This window comes from Epinephelus moara, chromosome 13 (genome assembly GCF_006386435.1).
Source record: "Epinephelus moara isolate mb chromosome 13, YSFRI_EMoa_1.0, whole genome shotgun sequence".
Classification (NCBI taxonomy): Eukaryota; Metazoa; Chordata; class Actinopteri; order Perciformes; family Serranidae; genus Epinephelus; species Epinephelus moara.
In genome coordinates, this window is record NC_065518.1 from 23,608,396 (window position 1) to 23,632,422 (window position 24,027).

At 40.6% G+C, this 24,027-nt stretch overlaps 3 protein-coding genes across 3 annotated transcripts; 2 read left to right on the top strand and 1 right to left on the bottom strand.

Annotated features, from left to right (window-relative positions):
• Positions 1 to 403: 403 nt before the first annotated feature.
• faap100 (FA core complex associated protein 100) lies at positions 404 to 8,358 on the bottom strand. The gene is made up of 8 exons (XM_050060036.1): positions 8,056 to 8,358; positions 7,835 to 7,953; positions 6,887 to 7,740; positions 6,556 to 6,712; positions 3,853 to 4,786; positions 3,641 to 3,763; positions 2,628 to 2,714; positions 404 to 2,413 (listed from the first exon to the last, which is right to left on the bottom strand). Exons 1-8 carry the CDS (start codon positions 8,206 to 8,208, stop codon positions 2,282 to 2,284), a joined length of 2,559 nt encoding a protein of 852 aa, XP_049915993.1. The 5' UTR covers positions 8,209 to 8,358; the 3' UTR covers positions 404 to 2,281.
• A 1,819-nt stretch (positions 8,359 to 10,177) lies between these two features.
• Positions 10,178 to 14,896, top strand: birc5a (baculoviral IAP repeat containing 5a). Its single transcript, XM_050060212.1, has 4 exons — positions 10,178 to 10,393; positions 11,543 to 11,652; positions 14,281 to 14,398; positions 14,603 to 14,896. Exons 1-4 carry the CDS (start codon positions 10,286 to 10,288, stop codon positions 14,693 to 14,695), a joined length of 429 nt encoding a protein of 142 aa, XP_049916169.1. The 5' UTR covers positions 10,178 to 10,285; the 3' UTR covers positions 14,696 to 14,896.
• A 1,083-nt stretch (positions 14,897 to 15,979) lies between these two features.
• On the top strand, positions 15,980 to 23,403 carry tmem235b (transmembrane protein 235b). Its single transcript, XM_050060341.1, has 4 exons — positions 15,980 to 16,393; positions 16,517 to 16,597; positions 16,727 to 16,864; positions 22,718 to 23,403. The coding sequence occupies exons 1-4, from the start codon at positions 16,216 to 16,218 to the stop codon at positions 22,945 to 22,947; spliced, it is 627 nt and encodes a 208-aa protein (XP_049916298.1). The 5' UTR covers positions 15,980 to 16,215; the 3' UTR covers positions 22,948 to 23,403.
• Positions 23,404 to 24,027: the final 624 nt, after the last annotated feature.

A 24,027-nucleotide genomic window follows, 5' to 3' on the forward strand; every position in this document is an offset into this window, starting at 1 on the left:
GTCAGCCTCAAGTGGCCATTAGAGGAACTGCAGTTTTTGGCACTTCTGTGTTGGCTTAATTTTTCAGCCACAGAGGTCCCATTTGGGCAGGTAGCGAGGTAGCGAAGAGTAACACCCACACCCTGGTCCCCTCCCTGGTTAATATCATTAGGATTGTCAGTACTGTTACCGTTGTTAACATATTCATGCTGTTAGCTCTGTCAGCTTCTAGCCGCCAACTCAGACACCTCCATGTTGAGAGCCGTGTGCAGGCAATCCCGACTCAGACTCTGAATTATAGATATGCTCTGAATGTTGCATACAGCTCCTTTAACATCAGCAAAGAACCATACTCCTCACGAGTTGTTTCCAACCGTGGTCCCAGGATAAATAGGGGCTAAGACAGAATATTTCTGTAATTTCTTTTATTTTTGCTTTCTTGTGAAATACTTTCACCTTTCTAGGGCCCATAAAAATCATTCAGTAACAGTCTAAGAGGGAAGAAACACTCTTTGGTTGAACTGCAGGGGATACATCCTGCGATTAGGGATCATAAAGAGACATTCCTTCATTTATGGGGTCACAAGCCAAAAAAGGGGAACCAGTGCCCTACAGTCATAGTGAATCCAAAGCACAACATCCACTTCTCACCTCTCAGTAAAAATTATCAGCAGATTATATACAATGTATTACATGTAAAGGTACATATAGGTAGCAATGAAGCCTGCTGCCAAAGTGTCTTATTATATATTATTGCTGATGCTGTGTCTGTGGCATTTAGAGATCTGTAAAGAGGCAGAATCTTTAGCTCCTCTGCAGCAGAGGAGTTTCTTCTTCTTCATCCCTCGGAGGAAACACGGCAGGTGTTTCCCAACAGGACTTTGAGGAGCATCCTCAGGTCAGCATCTGCTGGTCCAGAGAACTGTCTGCAGAGGATTCCAGGGTCTATTGATATATTGTTAAAGTCATGTTTCATCTTTGTTGAGGACTGTGAAAACAGATTAGCTACTGTTGAAGCAGAGCAGGAGTTTTTTTCTTCTAAATCACCCCATCTCCTTCATCTGATAGTGCTGATTCATTGCTGCTGAGGTTTCCAGGGTCCACTGGTATTTGTCATTTGGAGCAGAGGAGGAATTTCCTCTTCATTGTCTGCGATTGCCGAGATTCATTACTGTTTCAAGGGTCCACAGTTATCTGCCATGTAGGAGCCCTACAAGCATCAGGGGTCAGCATCTGTACAGGAAGCAAACATCACTCTGGTCTGACACTCCACATGCCAGGACCTGCTGCTGCTTCGGACATGTGGAGACCAGCAGCTTACGCAGTTTACACCTTGATGCAAGAAGGTGTTGCTGTTTCTGTGACTAAAGTAGTCGTTCCTGATGTTACAAGAACAGGACCATTAAAGTAGAAACTGCTGCATGTCTCAGGCACATCAAGGTTGAGAGGGGTCATGCAATGTGACTACAATTACTGTAGGGCCCTCTGGAGGTGATGTTAGGTTTCTACGTGATAACCTCACTGGCACAGACTAAATCCTCTCTCACCCACCCTAAACTTTTACCCTCTTGTCTTATTGCACAGACACACAGCAGTCCAGAGGTTTTAGGTTTTAGGGAGGTTATCCATCACCAGAACGCTGCGGGTTCAATCCCTAAAATAATTGTGATGTCTATCCAGTCTTCAATGTCCAGTCAGTTTTCTCAAGTATGTCACTCTAGCTTTAATCCCTCAAAACTTAATTACATTTGAATCCTTTCCTTAGACAACCCTCTGCTCAGGAAAAAAACCCAGAACATGTGCGTACACTTGTCTCCAGCACCACCTTCAAGAACAACTATTACACAAGACGTCAGGTCGAGTGTCACTGTTACACCTACATGTCTGACACTTCAGGAGACCGTGAACCAGCGACCTTCAGCAGGCTATAGGTCACAGTTTTCTCATTTGGAGTGTAATTGCAGATATTTTTACTCCACCTGAGCTCCTCTGTCACCTTCAGTTGAATGTAACGGTTTGTAAAGTGAGGTTGAGCTGAAACACACGACTCACAAAAAATAGGGTGATCATTACTTTTTACAGCATGTACAATATGTACAGTATAATGATGGCAAATAATAAGTCACAAAATCTTCTTTGTGTAAAATATAAAATGGTAACAGTCATTTACAGTGATGTAAAAGCACATTCACAATAACAATGACAGTTATGGGCATTATTTTTCATGCGTCGGCTGCAAAGACAGGTTATATAACACCGGACACGGCCAAGGGCAGCTGCGTGGGCTCGGACGGAAAAAGTGCTAAATTATGAGGAGAGGGTTTTCTCTGAGTGCCCGGTAAACACTGAGAAGAGATCGGTCCATCTGCCCTGTGGACACGCCTACGCCGAAGGCCCCCGAGATTCGACTTTGGTCAATCTGCCGTTGCAGGTGCTGAGATGAGAAGGAAGGAAAGAAAGCAAAGAGCTCAAGAATATATCAACATACTTTAGATTTAAACACAACAGAGACAATTCTGACAAGCTACTGGGTGCATCTCTGTGGTCTTGTGAATGTTTTAGGCAGAATGTGCCAGTCACTGTAATGGCATAACATGGCGTTGAATGATTAGGTGATAAGAATAACTGTTAGTAGACGTAGGTCTTACCTCGGCCCGCTGCAGTGCTTGTCTTAAACCTAAACTCTGGACCGTCTTTGTGGAAGCAGCCCTCTCAGGAGCCCTCTGCAACAGAGTCTGAGTGAGGGAACAGAGCAGACAAACAGTCTGAAGTAATTTTGATTAAATTGTCGCGTCTGCATTTAAAAGTAGGGACACACATAATTATCAAGCCTGGTGAGACCATCTGAGTCACGTCTGTCTGGGAGAGTCTGCTGTAGTTGGTAATTCTGAAAATAATAAAAGTTTGATTGTGTGACTAATGTTGACAGCTGAGTTTGCAATAAGAGACGAGGAAGACAAGAAATATCAACCTTGATCTGGATTGTACTTCATCAAAAACATCCATAACATCTGTGTCAACTAGGCGTGTAAGTTGCCAAGCAACTATAGCCAGCACTGTATCATAGTCTTCTTACGAGAAAAGTTATCTTACTCTACTCCATCTAACTCTAATCTTACTTATCTGCTGATCAGATGTAAAGCTTTGGGTATCCCTGCAATAACATGATCAACTTCTCCTCCATATTGACCTTGGACTGATAGTTTTCAAAGAAAGGAAAGATGTCTGCCAGCTGTGATTGGTTGTTCCTCATCACATGACATGCAGTGTGTGTTGCTGCATTCCAAAAGTTGAACTTTAAAGGCCCTTTGGAACACCTGGGAGTTGAGACGGTGTCACTTTCACTTTTGAGTGCGTCTTCCACACGTAATGGATTTGAGGGCCCAGAAAACGGGGCATGTGTACGGGCCATTAACAGAGTGGCCATGCAAACCCAGTAATGCTACTAGTCCGTTGTCCCCATCAACAGTGACACAGACACTAAAGCAAGTATTTCAAAGACAGGCTATCTTTAACATTGATTCACATTTCATTCTGGTCACTATGATTGGGATATGAAGTATAATATCATTTCATTTCTGAAGTCAAGTATAACAAACATGTTGGACAACATTCAAGTTTCTCTGAAAATGCTGGAGAAGCAGGTAGTCGGTGTTTGTACCTGTATCCGGCGCAGCACAGCATGGTGCAGTCCACACACTGCTGCAATAGACAAGCTCTCAACCTGAACCTCCACTGTGGCCAGGGACTCCTCCTTCCTCATGCTCTCCTCCCCTACATTCACCTGGACAACAAAGAAACAACTCTCATCTGTTTTCGTCACATAATCAAAGATAAAATAAACTACCAATCTGATATTAGATCATTCTTTACCTCTTTTGCAGTCAGTTTGACAGTGTGTCCATTTGGACCTCGAGCATGGACCACTGAGGTGCTGAGTGCAATCTTGTCTCCTTGATGTCCCGTCTTCACTCCTCCACAACCTTCACACAACAGCCACTCCAGCAGAGAAAGGCAGACATTTTGAGGAGCCACGTTTGGCCCCTGCACATCCAAATCTGAGCTTTTCAACACCAGTGTATCCCTCAGTAACTCTGACAACACCCGTATACTTGCTGAATATTGCTCTCGCTCAGGCTTTGAAGCACTCTCTCCTCCCTCCCCTCGTCCACCGCACCTAATCCGGTTTGATCTGATAAAAGCTTGGATGGTATCTGTTGTGTTGCTGGATTGAGACGTGGCCTTTTGATGGGCAGCTATGGGACTGTTCACCTGCAAGGCGTGCAACCAATCCACTGTCAGTGTGTTCAAGGGCAAACTGATGCAACTACTCTGCAGCCCAGGTAGGTCTGCAGCCTCCTCTCCCAGGAGAGATGTGAGTGAGAAGATGAGTGAGCAGCTCACTGTCACGGGGAGGGATGTGTCACCTGCAGCTGCTAGAGGCAGCGACACCTCTAACTTCTGCCCTGGATGGAGATTGTGGAACGGGAATAAAAAATTTGTGGAGGAGCTTCCCCCCCCTGCAGTGGGAGGATAGGACAGAGGGAATACAGCGATGCTCAGTGTCCAGCCTTGTTCTAAAACATAAGGACTTGAGTTATCCAGGACACATGTCAGGTTCAGGGAGTCTTTTTGGAGCAATCTGCTCCAGCTGGTTATGCCATGACATCTGATGGGCTTCTCCTGGATGGGAAGATGCTCTTCACTGTTTGTACTGGCTATCAGCAGGAAGCTGATGTTTAACACCTGATTCAGGTGCCTCAGGATGTGGTTTTTGGATTTGATGGCAGTTTTCAGCAACGATGCTCTAAAGGAAAGGATGGAAAATATATCTATGTCAACAGATGATATTAAAGCTGTAATTTGTAACTTAAAAAATATATATCTTCTTATATTTGCATAAACTGTCACTATATTCACACAGCACTAGACGAGACAGATAATCTGTGAATAAAAGTCATGTTCCTCTGCCTCCTACTACTTCTAATTACATTTAAAATAATTCGCTGCACATGAATGCCAACAACCAATCAGAGTCGAAGAGTCTCAAAACGCAGCTCTCAATCAGGTCAATCACTACTCATGAACTTTGGCCAAACTGTCAAACTGGGCAGCGCTGATCAACAGGGGTGGTCGGTATGGGCCTAAAATAATATCACAATATTTCAGGGTATTTTTGCAATAATAATATTATTGCCAATACGACAAATTAGTAAAAAATATATATATATTCTACTATTATTATTATTATTATAATTTATTATTATACTATTATAAGAATTCAGAACAGCTGCAAAATAAGTGACACAGTTTCACATGTCACCGTAACAGTTTACCTTTAAATATTCAGTAAAAAAAAAACTAAAATAATTTGTCATTTCTTTAGTTTGTGAACAACACCAGTAACTCAGAGTGAGATTCAGATTCTGTATACAATATTAATAGTTCAACTAAATAAAATCCACTACAAATTACACATTTAAACAGCTCCCAAATACAAAATAAAGAACCCTGGGATCTGTATATATAAATCAAAAGGTGATTTCCTTTTCTATTAGTAAAATCCTAAATGATTGAGTTGTGTTTTCCCACCTGGACCTTTATGCTCTGCCATTTCTCCACTAATCATCACGCTGTAAACTGTGACAGGCTGTTATACTGCCAGAACTATCGCACATTCACATGTACGTAGTTTTTTGTCGAGTCACAAGTACAAGTAGGTTTACATTACCAAATTTTTATGACAAAATCACTTGACGTCACTAACTCCCGTGTGTAAATGGCAAGAGAGGAGAGGGAGAGACGCTGTGCTGCTGCCAGAGGAGCTGCTGAATGAGTTCCCTCTGAGTGGTAAATCGCTAAAAGAATCTGAGAAGTCCGGGGCCTAATGATGCCACAGTTTATTCAACATTACTAAAGCAGCTCCTCTTTTGGGAACCACCACGGAGTCAGTAATATTTTCGCTTTCAGCTATGCCTGTTGTTGCCGTGGGTAACAGTATGACGTTAATATGTCGGCAAGTCGAAATATCCCGAGTATCACAACATGAATTTTTCATATGATATTAAAAATAATAAGGTATTAGCGTGAACTAGATGATATGGCACGCCCCTACTGATTAAAGATAAATCAAGATTCTGTCACTACATTATTTATTTCACGCCTAAAATGTTTTTAGAAACATATTTTAGTGCACTGTTTAGCTGTAAAATTAGAAAGCTCAATCTGGCCAGTGGGCAGTATATCATTTTGGCTAAAATGTTTTGAAAATGGCGGCCGGGTCACAAACACTCTCATTTTACAGCTAAACAGTACACTAAAATATGTTTCTGAAAACATTTGAGATGAGACATAGGCAATGCTGTGACAGAATCTTGATTCATATTTGACAGTCTGACTGCAAAAGACTCAAATGCCATTAGGAGCACTGAAAGTAGGAGGAGGAAAAGATTATTTGTAACATGCGCTACTGTCAGGATATAGTCACAGTTTCAGCAAATATGCCAAAAAGTTATTTTTATAAAAGTTACCAATTGTAGCCTTAACTAGAATAAATGTCTTCTGTGCTGGGTGTACCTTTCACAGACGTCCCCGATAGCAGACAGGAGGTCCCTGATGCTGCGGCCGGCCTGTGTGGACGGCACCTTGGACAATCTTGCATCCTCTCGACCCACAGGCAAGGTAATCTTATGGAGCTGCCCTCTGACAGACAGCCCCAGCAGCTGAACCTCACCTGGTTTGTGAGGGCAATGTCCAAAGTTAGGACAAAAACAGAGACTTAAGAATCCACTGTCACATATGTCCACCGTGTACAATCGTTGTGTGAACTCAAAGCAATGGCTGACAGGGAGAAACTGTTGCACGTTGTCATTTTTAAAGTCAACACTTTAATGCTAGGCCTGCTTACCTGCAGTGTTGCATGTAGGCTCAGCCAAGGCGACCACTCTACACACATTTAAACTGGTGGGGCTTTGGAGGGCGGCGTCGGTCTTACTAGTTGTCTCCTCATTCCTCTCTTGGCCTTCTCTCCCAGATGATCCCTCTGATAGATCCAGTACCAGCAGGTCTGACCCGGTGCTGTAGTAAAGACAGCTTTTATCCACACAGCCACACATCACAGGCCCTGGCACACACCCCTCAATAAAACTAGTTCTGCTGTCCCCTCCCTTGTCCATTCTGATCAGCACCACTCTCCCTAGTTCACCCACTGCCACCAAACACTGTGCATGTCGTAGACCCATTTCCACGACGTCAGATGCTCCGACAAATACAATTGGCTGCTCAAGGCTGTGCAGGACTCTGAGTTGTGACCCTGGGAGATGCAGGGGGAAGAAATACAGGCACCCATCAGGCAGGCCACAGAGGATAACAGGGGATTTGGCGAGGGCGGCGTCTACTCCAAACAGAAGTTTGAAGAGGACCGGCTCGAGGCGGAAGTGGTCGTCACTTAAAGTTGCCTCTGATGTTGGTGTTGCATCACTACAGTAGACACAAATCAGCACAGGCCTCCTTCTCCTTCCCATTTGTCTCTCTGTGTCATTGTGAACAAGTCCTGAGACCACTCTGGATGAGGTGAGCATCTCATAATTTGAGGATTGGTACAGAGTCAACATCCAGGTTGTGTCTCTATGGGTGAGAGTCAGGAGTACAGAGTTGACGTGAAGCAGTGATGACACCCCTTCTTCTGCAACAACCAGAGACTCGGAGGAGACTTTTAGCTCAGCTGGATTGGAGGATGCATCAGCCGGGGAGCTTTGAGCTCTGCAGAGGTAAAAGGTCACATAAGTAAGAGGCACTGACAGGAACTAACTGTTGATCTACAATACAATTGGACCACCTGCATGAAGGTTCGTACCTGGACAGCAGAACTTGTAAAATGACACAATAAACTCCAGTCCTACAGGCTACATAGAGAAGCTGCTTGTCATGACTCTCAACCAGGTCACTCACAGGACCAGGGAACTGGAGGACAGCCTGCAACAACACAACACATAGTAAATATAGTTACACAGTTACCTTAGCAGTTATTTAGCTTTGCGGTGTAGTTATGACGCCTAATAAATATAGGTTACTTACCGTGAGTTTTCTCTCCTGGGTGAAGACATAGACCTCGTCGCTGCCGGTACATAGGAACACATTTGTCCCAAAACCACGCTTGACCCTCGGTGAGCATGATGGTCCTGAAACGCCGAACTCTGCCCAAGTCTCAACAGCACAGCGTCCGTCCATGGCCACAACACCAACGAAGAAGAAGGACGAGTCTGCATATGTAACGTTAGATACACCGTTAGCCGAGTTAGGTAAATAAATTAAAAACCTGTGGCAAAAACTGAAGAGGTAATCCTGAACCGGTTGTTGACAGTGGACGGGACGGGAAGCCCTCACGAAGTTCCGCGCGTTGCGTTTTGGACCAATAAGCGTCAAGAACTACATTACCCATGAAGACAAAAACGGAAGTGTGATGACGTTGTCTTTTTTTTTTTAAGTTTTAGAGTAATTAAACGTTGTTTTTGTGTTTGTTTGTTTTGTTTTTTCTTTTAACCCTTTGAAACCTGGAGCAAATATTTTTTTCTTGTGCTGCTTTCAGACACCTTTCACAATTATTTAAACCTTTGATAACTGAGCAAATTGGTTTGATTTCTTCAATCAGCAATTTGGCATAAAATGTCCTGCAAATTCCAAAAAAATTACTAAAAGGTGACAAATAAAATACCTGAGAATTAGCTAAAAAAAAAAATGAGAAAGAGAGATTTAGAAAATTATTATTTTTTAAAAATTCGGGGAAAATGCCCCCAAAATTCTATTTATAATAATAAAATAATTATACATATACCTCTACATATAATTAGGTTTTGGGTTTTTTTTGTTTGTTTTTTGCTCCTTTAATAGGTCATTTCCTGTTTTTGTTGTTTTACTTTCCTTTTTGTGTGCTAATTTTCACTTCTTTGGTAACTTTTTACTAATATCTTGCTCATATTTGGTTCATTCTCATTGCTTTCTTTCCATTTATTTGAGAGAAATCAAGCCAATTTGCAAGGGTTAAAAAAATTCTTTATTCAGTAACAAAATCAGGCCACTACAACATCAAATTGAGAATAAAGAAATTTCAGGCTGAGTATAGACCTGTAATGGAAAATAAACAAAAAATAAAAAAATAAACTAATAATAAGGTAAATATAAAAAAATAAAAGGGTCGGATGTCTAACCGGGGAATACTATAAATCTTATTGATAGATTGTTTTGTTTTTTTCAGTAAAATATTCATCTTTAATCAGTAACAAATTCTGGCCACTACAACATGACGTTGAGAATAAAGAACAAACAGCAAATTTCAGGCTGAGCACAGAACTCTCTTGGAAAATAGATAAATAAAGTAAAATAGAAAATAAATAAAATTGTCAAATGTCTAATCAGAAAATAATATATGAATGTTACTGTAAATATGCTTGGCTTGTTTTTTTTTCATACATTTCAGTGCTTCTTGAACTCATTCATGAAGACAAGGAAAACTGATCTGGAATAGATAAATCTACACTCTGCTAATAAAATGTTTAGCCATAATGATCAAGCTATTGTACATAATTTTTATTTCCATCATAATCACACCAAATTTGATATTATATTCCTAATTGGGGGCTTGAAAGTCCTTTTCTGATATGCAAATTTTAAACAATCCTCCAAAAAACGCAGAAAAAAAGATAATGATAATCTCCCAAACACAAAACACACAGTTGTTCAACTTTAAATCTTTGTCTTAGAAAAACATTGCAAGCATTAATGTCTTTTATCATTTAGAAATTAGCTTCTTAGGTGTTTGGTGAAACAGTGACAGTGAGGTATCTGGTCTTAATTTTAATTATATAGGATAATCTTTTGATATAATTTACTTTTTAATGGTAAAGCGAGGAGTGCCATGATGAAGGTGCCCCATATACTTTTTTTGTGCATTTCTTCCAAGACAAGTTCATCTATACAACTGTGGAACACCTTCATAACGTAACGTGCCTTTTACCATATTCACCAATACCCGTGGAATCGCCTTGATAACCACTGGAAATGTCCCTTGGAGAAAGTAAAAGTTTGCAAAGCATGAACACTAGGTGGCGCACCTGTGCACTTTACATGTTGTCGGGCCACAAAGAGGGAGAAGAAGAAGCTATTGGACGCTCGTGGTCTCCATCCACCAATCACAACGGTCGATGTGAAAATTTGCGAAAATTTGAAAACACCCTTTAGCTCGGTGGCTTCAGGTGGTGCTGCTACACTGGTTCAAGCTAAAGTAACAGTTATTTTAACTCAAAACAAAATGGAGCAGCTCAACGAGGAGGACATTAAAATGTATTTTTATGAGAACAGACTGAAAACTTTCGAGGGGTGGCCATTCGACGAAGACTGCTCGTGCACTCCGGAGAACGTGAGTTTTGCTGAGCCTAACGCTAGCTAACACAACAACAGTTAGCTCTAACGTTAGCTAAAGAAAACCGATAATAATTTAGCTTTAGTGTTATCACCAGCAGATAGTCACTCTGAATCTTTATTTTAATTTAGAGTAGAGTTGTCACCAGAGTGCAACAGTTATATGTTAGCTTAAAGTACTGCAGTAAACTCTTTGTATTTGCAACTGGTGACGTTACGCGTAAACCTTGAAGGTATATGTAGGTGTCAAATGTAGGTTACTCCTATTATAAAGGCTGCTCTAATTTGAGGTCAACTAACAAAGCAACTGCTGGAGAGATTATTAATTATATTAGCTATGATTGTGAAGGATATAATAATTATGATTTTGAACTAATAATGTTGCCTGCATACCCTGGAGTTCAGACACAGGATTTAATTAAGTTAGTTATTATAGCTAACTGTAACTCGTGGTTTTTCCGTAGTGGACTGAATTCCCAGTTCTGTTTTTAAATAATCAAGTAATCATTTAGTTGATAAAAGTTCAGAAAATGGTTTGAAAATGGCCAGACACAATTTCCAAGGGCCCAAATCTGACGTCTTCAAGTAGCTTGTTTTGTCCAACAGTTCCTAAATTGAAAGATACTCAATTCACAATCATTTAGAACTGAAAAGTTCTAAGAAGCTGAGACCAACAACTGACATTTTAGAGCCTGCACCTTATCATTCTTTTCATTATGGATGAATGTGCTATTTTCTCCACTAATCATTTGATCCATAAAATGTCAGAAAATAGTGTGAGATAATAGTGGAAAATGCCCATCACCATTACCCAGACTCCAAGGTGACATTCTCAAATGTCATTTTGTCTGACAGACAACCCAAAACTCAAAAATATTCAGTTCACAATGATGGAAAACTAAGAAAAGCAGCAATTCTTCACGTTTGACCCGTTGGGCTTCTGCTTGAACAATTAATTCATTAATCAAAATAGCTGTAGATTAATTTTCTGTGGATCTAAACTGCTTATTGTAGCTCGGTAATAAAAGATTTCTTGACCAATGAAGTGGTTGTTTATTAAATTTCAGTCTGCCAAGTCATCATTTCAGCATTATATACAGCTGCATTGTTTTTAAAATGTTGTCCCTCTGTTCATTTGTCTCCCCAGATGGCCAAAGCTGGCTTCATTCACACCCCGTCAGAGAACAGCCCAGACATCGCCATGTGTTTCTTCTGCCTCAAAGAGCTGGAGGGCTGGGAGCCAGAGGACGACCCACAGTAAGATAACCACATTACTAGGCTCATGGGTCTGAAATGCAAATAAAAGGACAGGAAATATATGCAGCTTTATTTCTTTATCAAATTGTGTTTGTCTTATTTTTCTAATTAGTCTAAATGTCTAGAAAAGTAGGTTGGTTCCGTAACAAATGTAATATGACTCAGCAGGGTAAAAGGACACATAACTCACAACAAGCAATGGCACAACAGAATCATAAAAACTAATAGCAAAGTAACAAAGTAGGTTGTAAAGTAAAATATATGGTCAATATTTTATGCTTATAAAATAAAGGAGCACTCCAGCGACAAAGTAAGGGGGCTTGTGAGAGACAGACTTAACAAAGAATGGTCATAGACAAAAGCACCTCAACTTTTTCTTCTGGCTCCCTTCATTTCCCATAGTGCAATGCAACATTTTTTCAAACCCTCTCTGCCTGGTAAACAGCCACGTTCAGTTTGTAACACAGACTTTGTGCTGAAAATTTGTAGTCTCCGAGACATCAAAGTTATTTTCTTAGATGTCAGATCTTCAGAAGACATAAACGACTGTTTTTGCAGGCTGAGTGGTACTCCATGTTATTAATAAACTAAACTTTTTGATGATGACGTATCAGCCTTTGGGCCTTCTTCAAGATCAGTAATCATACTGAGACACAGGTACACTGATCTGTTATATAGGCCACACCTTTGTCACACAGCTGGTAATGATTGTGTAGCATGATGACAGCTGTCAGCTGTGGGACTGTCTGTATGTGACTGTGTAATTTTCTCAACCTAATGATGTAGCATGATCATCTTATCATTACTAGCTGTGTGACAAGGGTATGGCCTATGTAACAGATCAATGTATCCATGTCTCAGCATGATTGTTGATCTAGAAGAAGGCCCAAAGACTGAAATGTCATAATCAAAATAGAAGAAATGCGCATGGAGCCAGAGTGTGCAACACTTGTTTCCTATAATCTGATAAACTGATCTCAAATGGGTAAAATCTGTGGAATACCTTAAAAACTTTGGAATTTATGGGCCAAATATGTGTGGAATTAGCACAAAATGACAATGTAATGAAGCAAACAATACAAAGCAGCATTAAATGAAAATACTCAAAGTATAGGCACCTTAGAATTGTACTTAAGTACAGTTCTTTGAATAACTGTACTTACCAATAGTTACTTTCCACCACTGTCTATAGCTTAAAGGTCCAGTGTGTATTTGCAGAAATAGAGTATAATATGAAAAGTATGTTTTCTTTAGTGTGTACCTGAAAATAAGACTTGCTGTTTCCCTTACCTTAGATTGAGACATTTTATTCTCCACTGAGAGTGGGTCTTTATTTAAGGAGATCGTCACACTGAACCAAAGTGTTTCTACAGTAGCCCAGAACAGACAAACTAAACACTGGCTCCACACAGGGCCATTCGAGTTTTGCATTTTCACATCGGCCACCACATTAAGAGGCCCAACTGCAAGGGGGAGCAGCACAGTTAAACTGATTTGTAACATAAAACTGCTTTATTCAGTGTTTCTTGCGGTTTAAATCACCTGCTCCCTTTGTTTTGGAGATGAAGAGACCTAAGTGGATAATTTGGCTCCCGATAAAATCCTCCTGAACAATGAATACGAAAGGAATTCTAGCCAGTAGAAGAAGAAGAAGTTTAGCTGGTTGCAATCTTCAATTCACTGCTACACGCCACCAAATCCCCCTAAATCTTACATACTTCACCTCTAACCCACAAACGCCTGTCTATTCCAAAATATAAATATCTGTCTTCTCAGTAAGGCAATTTTTCTCAAGAATTTATAATTTATTTATTTTTTATAGCAGATTTTTATGTTGAATGAATTGATGATATACTGGTGAGTGGGGAAATTACTATGCGCGAAGAGAAGGGAAGGGGTGCAAAAGCATGTGACATGAGCTTTCCACTATTGTGGTACTCAAAGTATTTCCTTGAGGTTGGTGGGTCTGTGATTCACAAGCACATTTTGAGACAGCTTTCTTGACCCAGGGATATTTTCCCCTTTTTGGCCGACTGGTAATAAAATGGAGATCAGATGATACAACTAATGGCCAAAATAACCCAAGTATTCATAGCGTAAGCCTAGACTACAAGCTTTTGATACGCATTTTTGAGGCTGTAGTTCAACATAATGTTAAGCACATCCATTTTAATATCTGTTATTTGGGGTGTGTGTGTGAGAATTTACTTTACCTCTTGTACATTTCCAGTTAAAATGTCCTTGTATGTTGTTAAAATTCACAAGACTTTGCTCCTTTGTGTGTTACATAATGTTGCTGTGTCTGCGACTGATGCGCCAGCACTCCGGGTGCTGTTTGAACTCTTTGTAACTGTAAACATTTGCTTTATATTCATGGTCATTGAAATGGCACTGCTTGAGTTACTATGAAACATCACTGAAAAATTCTGTTTGTGTCTCACATCCATATTTATTTTAAATTATGTCTATAGATAATGTAGAAATGGTACAACATGCAGTCATTCTCATTGTCCATTTTGCGTGGCACAGTGTCCATTCCTTCCATGTGTGTTTGTGCGCACAGATTGCACATGGTCCATGAAATTCAGTACTTCTCTCCCCCTCATCATTCTCTTGTTTTGTTTCCAGAAAGGAGCACAAATCTCATTCTCCATCATGCCACTTTATCGCCCTGAAGAAGACCGTAGAGGAGCTGACTGTTGAGGAATTCTTCAAACTACAGAAGGAGAGGCACAAGATCATCATTGTATGTTTTTCAGAGAACACCTTAAATTATTGACCCACGTAATGCATAATGTGTAACTGCAAACATACTTTTCCAATCTGTTATTTTCTTGTTCTTACATATAAAAGTGAGCTAATTGCACAGCACTGCTAACATCTACAAAATGTTCCTAATTTCCTGCGAGAACACAACGTCTGATCCGGATTTCATTTCCCCCACTCACAGAACAAATCCTGTAATGAGGCCATCACCAAGTTTGAAGAGGCAGCCAAATTGAGAAGAGCAGATATCATCAAGACAGCCATGGGTGAAGAGTGACACGAGAATAGATGCAGATGAATGAGATGGGCGGCGTGTGAGAGAATAATTGTAGCCCGCTGTCTGATTGGTTTCTCAGTGAACTTATTTCCATGTTTCTGTCATGTACTCTTTGTAACACTGTGCATCTGTCATCTTTTTATGTTCTCTGTCGTCATGTTTGCTGTTTTTATTCATTAAACTTGTTCTTTCTGGTCACGTTATTTTTTTTTTTTTTTTTTTGAGGGGAGAGGCATTCTGATGTGACCTGTGCTAACATGTAGCATCTAGGACATAGATGGATTACTTAACAGGCCTATAGGGCCCAGTGGCCTTCAACTGTAAGATGTCACTTAAGGAGATGTATTGACCTGGAAAAGACATGAATTGAAAGAGACACTAATACTCCTCCACCAAAATTATCATGTGTTTTTTTTTTGACACGGGCAAACTTGCTACAAAAAGGCCATAGACTCCCTTCCCTTTGGGGGGTCAAATTCAACATCACAGACGGGTCAGTTAACAGTAAAAAGCAGCATGGAGGCAAGTTAAAATGTTGCAGTGCTTTCTAACTTCTTTTTGATATCGCTCACTTATTCAATCTCTCAAACCGTCGACTAATTTGGAATGACGTAGCGCTTCTTAGACGGAGATAAAGGGTACTTTGCGGCAGCCTGTCATTGCATCACGCTAGCAAAGAGGCTAAAATTACCACGTCCACCTAGGTGTTGTATTGCCTTCCCATTATATTGCAGAAATCAGATGTTAGCAGGTGTAAATGTTTTTTGTGCAGTGGAAAAGGTGCTGGAAAAGATTCTTGAAGACAACAAAAAGGGGCAAAACAACCTCAAAGAGACATAACAACTACAAAAAGACATCAACAACTACAGAGAGACAAAGTAACTACAGAACCACAGAGAGATGCATAATCACAGCAAAAATTCACTAAACTATCATGTCTGTGCATCTTGCTCATATGTGTTTGAGGTGGTGGGGTCTTCTGTATCTGCGCCCAGGGGCCCATTGTCTCATTATCCGCCCATGATACTGGGGAATCCGAAAAATTAAGACTACCTGCAAGAAGACAGCTATAACCCATCCACTGAAAACAGAAGGTCTGGCTTTATTGTATGCCATCTTTACTATGAAACTATTTGGTGATAGCATTCTTGGATGAATTACATCAGTGGTGTTCATTTACCAACCCTATAAAAGATCTGTCTGTCTCTCTCTCCCTCCATGTGTTGCGTAAACGTGTGCGCCTCCCGCATAAATCCAAGTCCCTCCCAGACGGCAGCTGCAGTTCAACGAGACTGCTATCATCCTCGTGCGGCTCTGTGACTTGACTCATTCATTCAAGGATAAGTTGATGTCCATCTGTAATTACTGCTTAGACAGAAAAGCCGGAAAAACATAGAGGAGGTTTATTTTCGCAACCGTAATGAGCGCGTCAGTGTTTCAGACTCAAGATCAGCAGTAGAAAATCCACGTTACGCAAAGCCATCACCGTTACGCGCAAATCAAGCAGTCACCTGTGCAGGATGAAGGTTACCTTTGGCTCTGTGGTGGTCACAGCCGGCATCTGCGGTCTCATGAGCTTCGCTTTCCTGGCGACTGCTCTCGGAACCGATTACTGGTACATCATAGAGATGAATCCTGTGAATATGAGCGACACTGAGGACATGAGCTCCCACTCAGGACTGTGGAGCATCAACGAAGGTGGGCTTCTGTTTCATAACTTTTACTTGGAATGATTGAGATCCCTGTGATGTGATGTGATGGAGTGAAACTGCAGATATTTTTATGATCTTGTGCTTTTTCTGGTTTTATTGTGACCTCCAGGTGGGAAGAACAATGCAGACTCTATTGACTCCTTCAATGCAGACTACTCCAGGTACTCTGAGATTGAGCTGCACATGCTGAGTGAGTCTCTCCTCTATCTTTGATAAAAACCCTGTGCTCATCCTATCACACACTGCTATCAAGACAGCCATAACTCCACAGATGCCCCATAATCCATCTGTTTTCATTTACCCCTGTGTGTTTATGCAGGCATGCACAGTGCAATAGTGGTGGTGCTTCCCTTCAGCCTGGTGCTGCTGCTAATTGGTGGCATCTGTGGACTGGTCAGCTCCCTGGCTCGAAGCCCGGTCCTCCTCACCGGCGCGGCGTGCTACTTCTTCATCTGCAGTAAGTTGAGGTTTGGGTCCTACCCTTACTGCAACCACCTTCAGCTCTAGCAGTGCTGTAGCTGCAGAGGTGTTGTTTTGGTGCACCCACTAAGATATCTTAGCCACTTTTCCTAGACAGATCCATTAAAGCACAAACCACAATACCCAGCGGCACTCATGCACCGAGATGAATCAGTGCTGCCATCACTGCCGTTGCTGCCGGCAGTAAATACTTTAAAGTGGTTTAAAAGAGTCGGAAGTTCCACTCTAGACAGTATTGACAATGCTCTCTCACAGCTGCTGTGCCTGTGTTTGCTACATGGACAACAGTGCTGCCTTTATCACATTTAAGATTCAATGGTTAAACGTTGAAATGACACACTATTGCCACTAAGTTGTGGGAAAGATAATAAAGCTGACATGTATAAAAATAAATCACAGTGAGTGCCGGAGAGAGGTGCAACACAGTTCTGCTTTGCATCATTTACCCCAGTGTTAAATAAAGCCGGAGCCATTAGGTGGTGGTATAAAGGAGCCAATTGTCGGGACACACATTGTTGGAGATCATTTCACTCAAATGACTGTGTGCGGTTAGGAGCAGGAAGTGTGCGCTCCATCTCTGTCCAGTGCTCTCACACTTTTCTCTCTCACTGTAAACAGCATTTTCTCCACATACGTTTGTTGTGGCAGCCGTTTCAGAAATGTAAATACATTGAAAACTATCATTCTTAGGGTTTGATTTGGTCACACAAAACAATTACCTCAAATAATATGCCTATTAACACAGCTAATTAAGAGATAATGGCTTTCAAATAACAATCAGGTCCCTTTTATACGCTTATTATCTTTCAGTGTGGTTGTTCAGATGGAAAATCACCAAAAATAACATTTAAAGACCACAGAACAGATACCATTTCTTTGGGGTTTTTTTGTGGCTGACATTAGAAAATAGTCACAATCAGTGTGGCTCTGGTTTTCAGTCGTATTCACCATTCATACCACATTTAATGCACTAATGATACTGCAAAAGAAGGTGGAAAACACCAGGAAGCTGCTGAGGGTTTTGGTGGAATATATGGCTGCAGTGTGGCAGTAAAGCAAGGCCATGTGGTTCATCTGAGCGGACAGGAGCACTTTATGTGCAGGGCTGCTGAAACTGACCTCACTCACAGTTATTGACCTCCTGTGGCCAAAGGGACTGACTTTTATTACCAGCCAAGACTGACTGGCTGTTTGATTTGGCCATATTGGTTAAGTATGCATGAATGGACAGGTGTGCTTTGGTGTGTGTGTGTGTGTGTGTGTGTGTGTGTGTGTCTGCTCTTGCTTCTGTTATATCAGAATGCTTCATCCTGTATTCCGTCGAATGGATTATGAGAGCTTTTATTGGTCTTCGGGGAGGCACAACGGTGAAGTAAATTTGCTTTGGAAACAATTGCAGCACCGAATTTGCGTCTCTCTAATATTCTGTATTTCATTTCATCTTTTATTTCACATTGTTTGTGTGAGACAGTTGATAACGTCTCCTGACACCTTCACATGCCGCAACATCAACTTGGTGACTCATGCTGGCCACAAAAGATTATAAATGTAGGATATAAAATATATGCAGTACAACTAAACAGACCAGAGATATACTGTGTCTTTTAGATACTGTATGTAAAAGAAAATACACATTCAGTTATAGAAATGATGTTCAACTTTGTTCAACTGATGTTTGCTCCAGTTTTTTTCTAACTAAAGCAAAAAATGACCAAAAACATGATATGATCATATTGTAACAAGGATAACATTAAAGTAGACTAACCCAAATAATAGTGTTTAAACAGTATAAATTAAATACTGTATTAAAAATAAAGGGTGTGAAGGAGACATACCGTGGCCCTCACATATGACATAAGCAACAGAAATATATGGGTATCTGGAGAATATAAAAACAAGCTCTTATGTGTTTTACTACAAAAACAAATAAAGAGCATTTGTCACATTTATTGTCTTTATTGATTTGGGGACGTTCTCCTCTAGTCTCTCATTTCGAACCTCCTGTCTATACAGATAATATATAGATAGAAAATCCTATAGGCTTTTTGGGAGTGCTTTTAATTGATTTTCTTTGATACTGTGCAAATACTCGACTAATATGACTGTACTTTTACTGTTACTGCTGCACATGTTCATTCATTCGTTCAATGAAAGAATAATTGGAGGATTAACTGTCGTTAAGAGGCTGTGGTGCACTCATTTTTTAAGCTAGCGTAAAGGTAGTGTTATATTGTGAAACTAGACGACTAGGGAGGCTCCACGATACGATATTATCGCGATACTTAAATCACGATATTATTGTGATTTTAAATGTATTGCGATATGCTGAGTATCGCGATAACATTTTGCAATATATTGCGATTTATTACCTTTTTTCAACTGCAAATTATGTCCCGAAAGCACAACTTTGTCACCATCTGTATTATCTAAGATATTTTCAGTGTGTTTATCTCACGTCAGGTCATTTTTATTGCAACAAAATGTGTCTAGTAGACTGAAAAAGCAATTTATTATATTATTCTAGTAGGCTACCAAAAGTTTAATTTGTAATTGTAATATTAATCATTTATTTGATTAAAAAAAAAAAAAAAGATACTTGGTGTCCATGTAACGATACAATATTGCCACACAAAAATATCGTGATACTATACTGTATCGATTTTTTTCCCCCACCTCTATAGACAACCTAAGGCATCCATTGCTACAAACTGTAGCTTGTCGGAAAGGGATTACATAACGCTCCATAATTAGGCTAAATTTTGACAAGGGAACAACTGGCATGGCAATTTAAAAGTGGTCCCTTGACCTCTCACCTCAAAATATCTGAATGAAAATGGGTTCTGTGGGTACCCACAAGTCTCTAAACTTGAGACGGTTTGTTCCCTGGAAATGTTTTATTCCTTACAATCAATGTAGGAAAAGGACAATCAGCCTATTCAAAGAACAATGGATCCCCTTATTTGTGTATATACAGATAACTTACACACTAAGACAGGATTGTTGTGGAACGCTAAAATGTTAACATGTACCATTACATCAGATAATTAGTAATATTAACTTTAAGATGAGAAAATTAAGTATGCAATTCCTTGGATTTTCATTCATCGTTATTGTCCCAGCACTCACGATGAGCAGCGTTATGTGGGAACCAACATCTATAAGACACCACAAATTTGAAAGAGCTGACAGAAAGTGCTGTGCCTAACAACATTAAGTGCAACGGCCATATAAAAGCTTAACCTGGTTATCTGATTTAAATCCAGGTCATAATCAGAGTGGGAATAATGTACTTATCAGGGTTTTTTTTAATTTAACTTGATAGTCACACACCAGAGTGTTGTTTTTTTTGGCTGTGTGTGTGTGTGTTTTGACAGTGTGCCACATAGGTAACAGAATAAACTGGATAAAAAGCTACCATAGCTGTAATTCTGCTATCAAACAAATACTGTAAATTTGGGTTACTGGGAGAGTTAGATTACTGTTAACAGTGTTAACACTATTGGGTTTATCTGGGTATTTACAGTAATCAACTTATTCATGCACACATAAACACAGTGTCTGAGCATCTGGCAGAGCTTGTTCCTCTGGGTCTCTGGGTGCTCCGCTGCCACCGTCTCAATCACAAGAAGACCTTGTGATGGATAAACAATTACTTAAAAAGACTCTTTATATTCTCCTTTAAATAAGCAGCACATGGCAGTGTGTGGTACGGAGTAAAGGCTTGAATTAGATTGGAGATGTCTTGTGAACTGGCTGTGACTTGTGAAATATCCATCCTCCCTACCCTCCAAACACAGCGTTTCGTTCTTATTGTTTAAATTTGTCGTCCCCTAAATTTGTCTTTGCCCTGTTTGTTGTTCAGTCTACTTCGCCTCTTAAAATTAGATTGTTTAATTACATCAGGCATTGATTATTTTAGGTTCAATACCTTAGCATTGTCAGTTTATCCTCAGTCAGCATGTAGGTGGTAATAAGCCCCCTAAACAAACAGGAAATGTGTGTTAACACCAAAGGTGAGAGGGTGATATCATGCCTTGTTACATGAGTATATATACACATATGCACCTATACACACACACACACACACACACACACACACATATCTACATATACAGAATTCTCTGCTCATTCCATTTTTCTGTCTTCGTTCTAACGTGGCAACTACTCTCCTCACCAGCCATTAACCAGCCTAATGGGTATTTGTCAGGGTTCCCTGCAGGGCCATTCCACTGCTTCCCTTGTATTTCATTTCCAGGGTAATTGATACTCTGATGAAGGTTCTCTTTAAAATAAGAACATTTAGTGCTTCCGTGCTCAAAACCAATCCACACTTATAATGAAAGCAGAAGGGCATAATATGACATCATTAATATTGTGTTGACCCACAAATTACATTGCTATCATTGCCGGTATTGTCATGGGAATGTCATTCATTTTACAGGTAGTGATGATAAACCAAAGTATTGGACAGAGTGACCGAATTTGACCTGATGATGGGGCTGGAGGGAAATCAAGGAAAGGTGTTTGTCCTGTGGGGAACATGCACCAAATTCCAGTCCATCCAGTAGCTGTTGAGATAGTTCAGGCAAAACCACAATTATAAGGGCACCCACTAACTCACCTGGTAGAGCAGGTGCCCCGTGTATAAAGGCTGTGTCGTTGCCGCATTGGCCGTGGGTTCACCTCCATCCCATAGCCCTTTGAATAAAGGCAAAGGCCAAAAAAATAATCTTAAAAGAAACACACATTTGTCAGCCTCATTGTGGCGCTGAAGGAGAAGTCAGGGGATTACCAAAGTCTCTAGGATTCATCCTCTGGAGGACATGAATGTCCAAAATTTCATAGTAGTGGTCGAGATATTTCAGTCTGAACCAACCAACGCTCGACTGATCAATTGAGTCATCTCTCTCCAGCTCTAGCTAAATTTACTCATCACAGTTTCCCAGAGCCCCAAGCTGATGTTTTGTTTGCTTGACTGTCTACAAACAGTCTACACCCCAGAGATATTCAGTTCCCTCTCACAGAGGGTAAAAAGACAGTCAATCTTCATATTCAAGGAGCTAGTACCACTGAATCTTTGGTATTTTTTGGCAAAAAGGAGGTTTAAATGGTTTATCAAAGATCAGAATTGTTGCTGATGGCAACCTGTCGATCCACTTATCAATTGACTTTTTGTTTCAGCTGTAATAGTAGTCGTCCTCTCTACATGTTCGTTCAATATATGAGGCAGTTTTCTCTCTGCCTCTCTGTTTGTGTTCCTCTGCATAAAAATGAGACATCAGATGCAGCTTCCTCCTCATACTCCGAGCCCCGTAGCACCTCGGGGTGTAATGGTAATAAAACGATTATTAGTCCCGCCCTGGGTAGCCTCTGCGCTCCGCTTGCATCCCCTTAAAAACCAGTAGCAAGCCGTCAAAATTAAAAGGGTTTCCAATAGCAACACTATGAAACTTGTGAGGACTGTGTGGGTTTGTGCGTCTCTCAGTCGAGTCCCTGATGACTAGAACGTTGTGTAAGCAGACAGCACGTACGTCAGTGTATTTCCTGTCTCTGACTATATGAGATTTAGTGTTGCTAATGGCATGATGTTATTGGTGGTTTTAATGATGAACTCTAATCACGGAACTGGTATGAATTTCTGCTTAATAATCGCTGGAGTACAATGCCAGCTTGTGTGTAGCTTTAAGAAGTCTTGAGTGTTTGTGCGTAATAAAATAAATATATCTTCACTTTTTATCAATGAACAGATGACCAAGATAATGAGCACATAAAACCCAGCATTGATTTAAGCCTTTTTTCCTGTGTATGTGTGTGTAATGTGTCTCTGCAGGTCTGCTGACGCTGTGTGGTGTGAGCCTCTACATCTTCTACTCGCACCAGGCGAAGGCTGAGACAGAGAGGCTGGTGGGGCCAGAGGGTCTGGCCTATATTCACACCTCCTTCGGGTGGTCTCTGGGTCTGGCCTGGCTCTCCTACGGCCTGGAGCTCCTCACTGGCGCACTGCTGCTCGGGGCCGCGCAAGTGGCCAAGCTGAAGCACAGCACTTCCACTATGGCCTGACCCAAGCATCCACAGTGGATCCAGCACATTCAGGGTGGAGGATTGAGCTGTACTGTCTGAACTGCATGTTTTGCTAGCATGTGGTTCTGCTTTAGCACAAGGTAACAAACAATAAGAGGACACTATTAAGGATCTCACACACAAAAAAATGTTGAACTAAAGATGTTGTGAACTGTTAAAAGAATGCTTTAAACGTTAAACTTCATAATTCTGCTGCAGATTGGAGATGTGGTGATTTACAGTAAGTGGTGGATTACTCTGAGTTCAACATGATCAACTGCTCCCTCTTGTGGTCAGAATTGTAGTGGCTCCTCATATGCACTGTCAGTGCATCTCACTATAACCTGTGCCAAACAAAACTGACAGTCTCACAATTTCAAATCATCTCCTGTTTAAGTGTTGTATATACTATGACATGTTATGTTACATGTTTATCTATTGAAAATGAGTAATAAATATTTGTTCCATGTGACTGTAGCTTGAAAATGTTACACTACTGCAGCGACTTACTGCCTTGATATCAGTATTACGATGATATTGTGGCTGACTATTGGTGCTTTCACAAAATACACAATGAGATTTTTGATAAATAATCATCAGTAATGTGAATATAATGACCGAGTGGGTAAAGGCAAGTGATACAACAGCTACAACAGACCAGATGATTGCACCACATTACTGTAATGCAGCATTTAAATCTAGGAAAAGACAACGCTTATTATATTACGATATCCATCCATAACTTGACTTTGAAAAAAAAAAGATTTCAGGGCATAAAATAACTGCACATGTGACTGGGAGATTTGGTCCGAAGGTCAAAGGCAGTTTGTACTCTTGACTTTTAGGCAGCAGTCGTAAGCAGAATGGGGTGACAGGTTTCCTGCTGTTGTCACCCAGCTGGCTGCATCTTTTGAGGAAAAAACACAAACACACATCACCAAATACTTTTCTTAGGCGTTCCTATGGCAACCTAAACATCCTGTGCATCCACACAAAGGATGGTAAAGTGGGTGTGAGATTCTAAACAAGCTCTGTCACTGCAGATAAACATGGAAGGCACCAGAAAACGGGAGATTCATT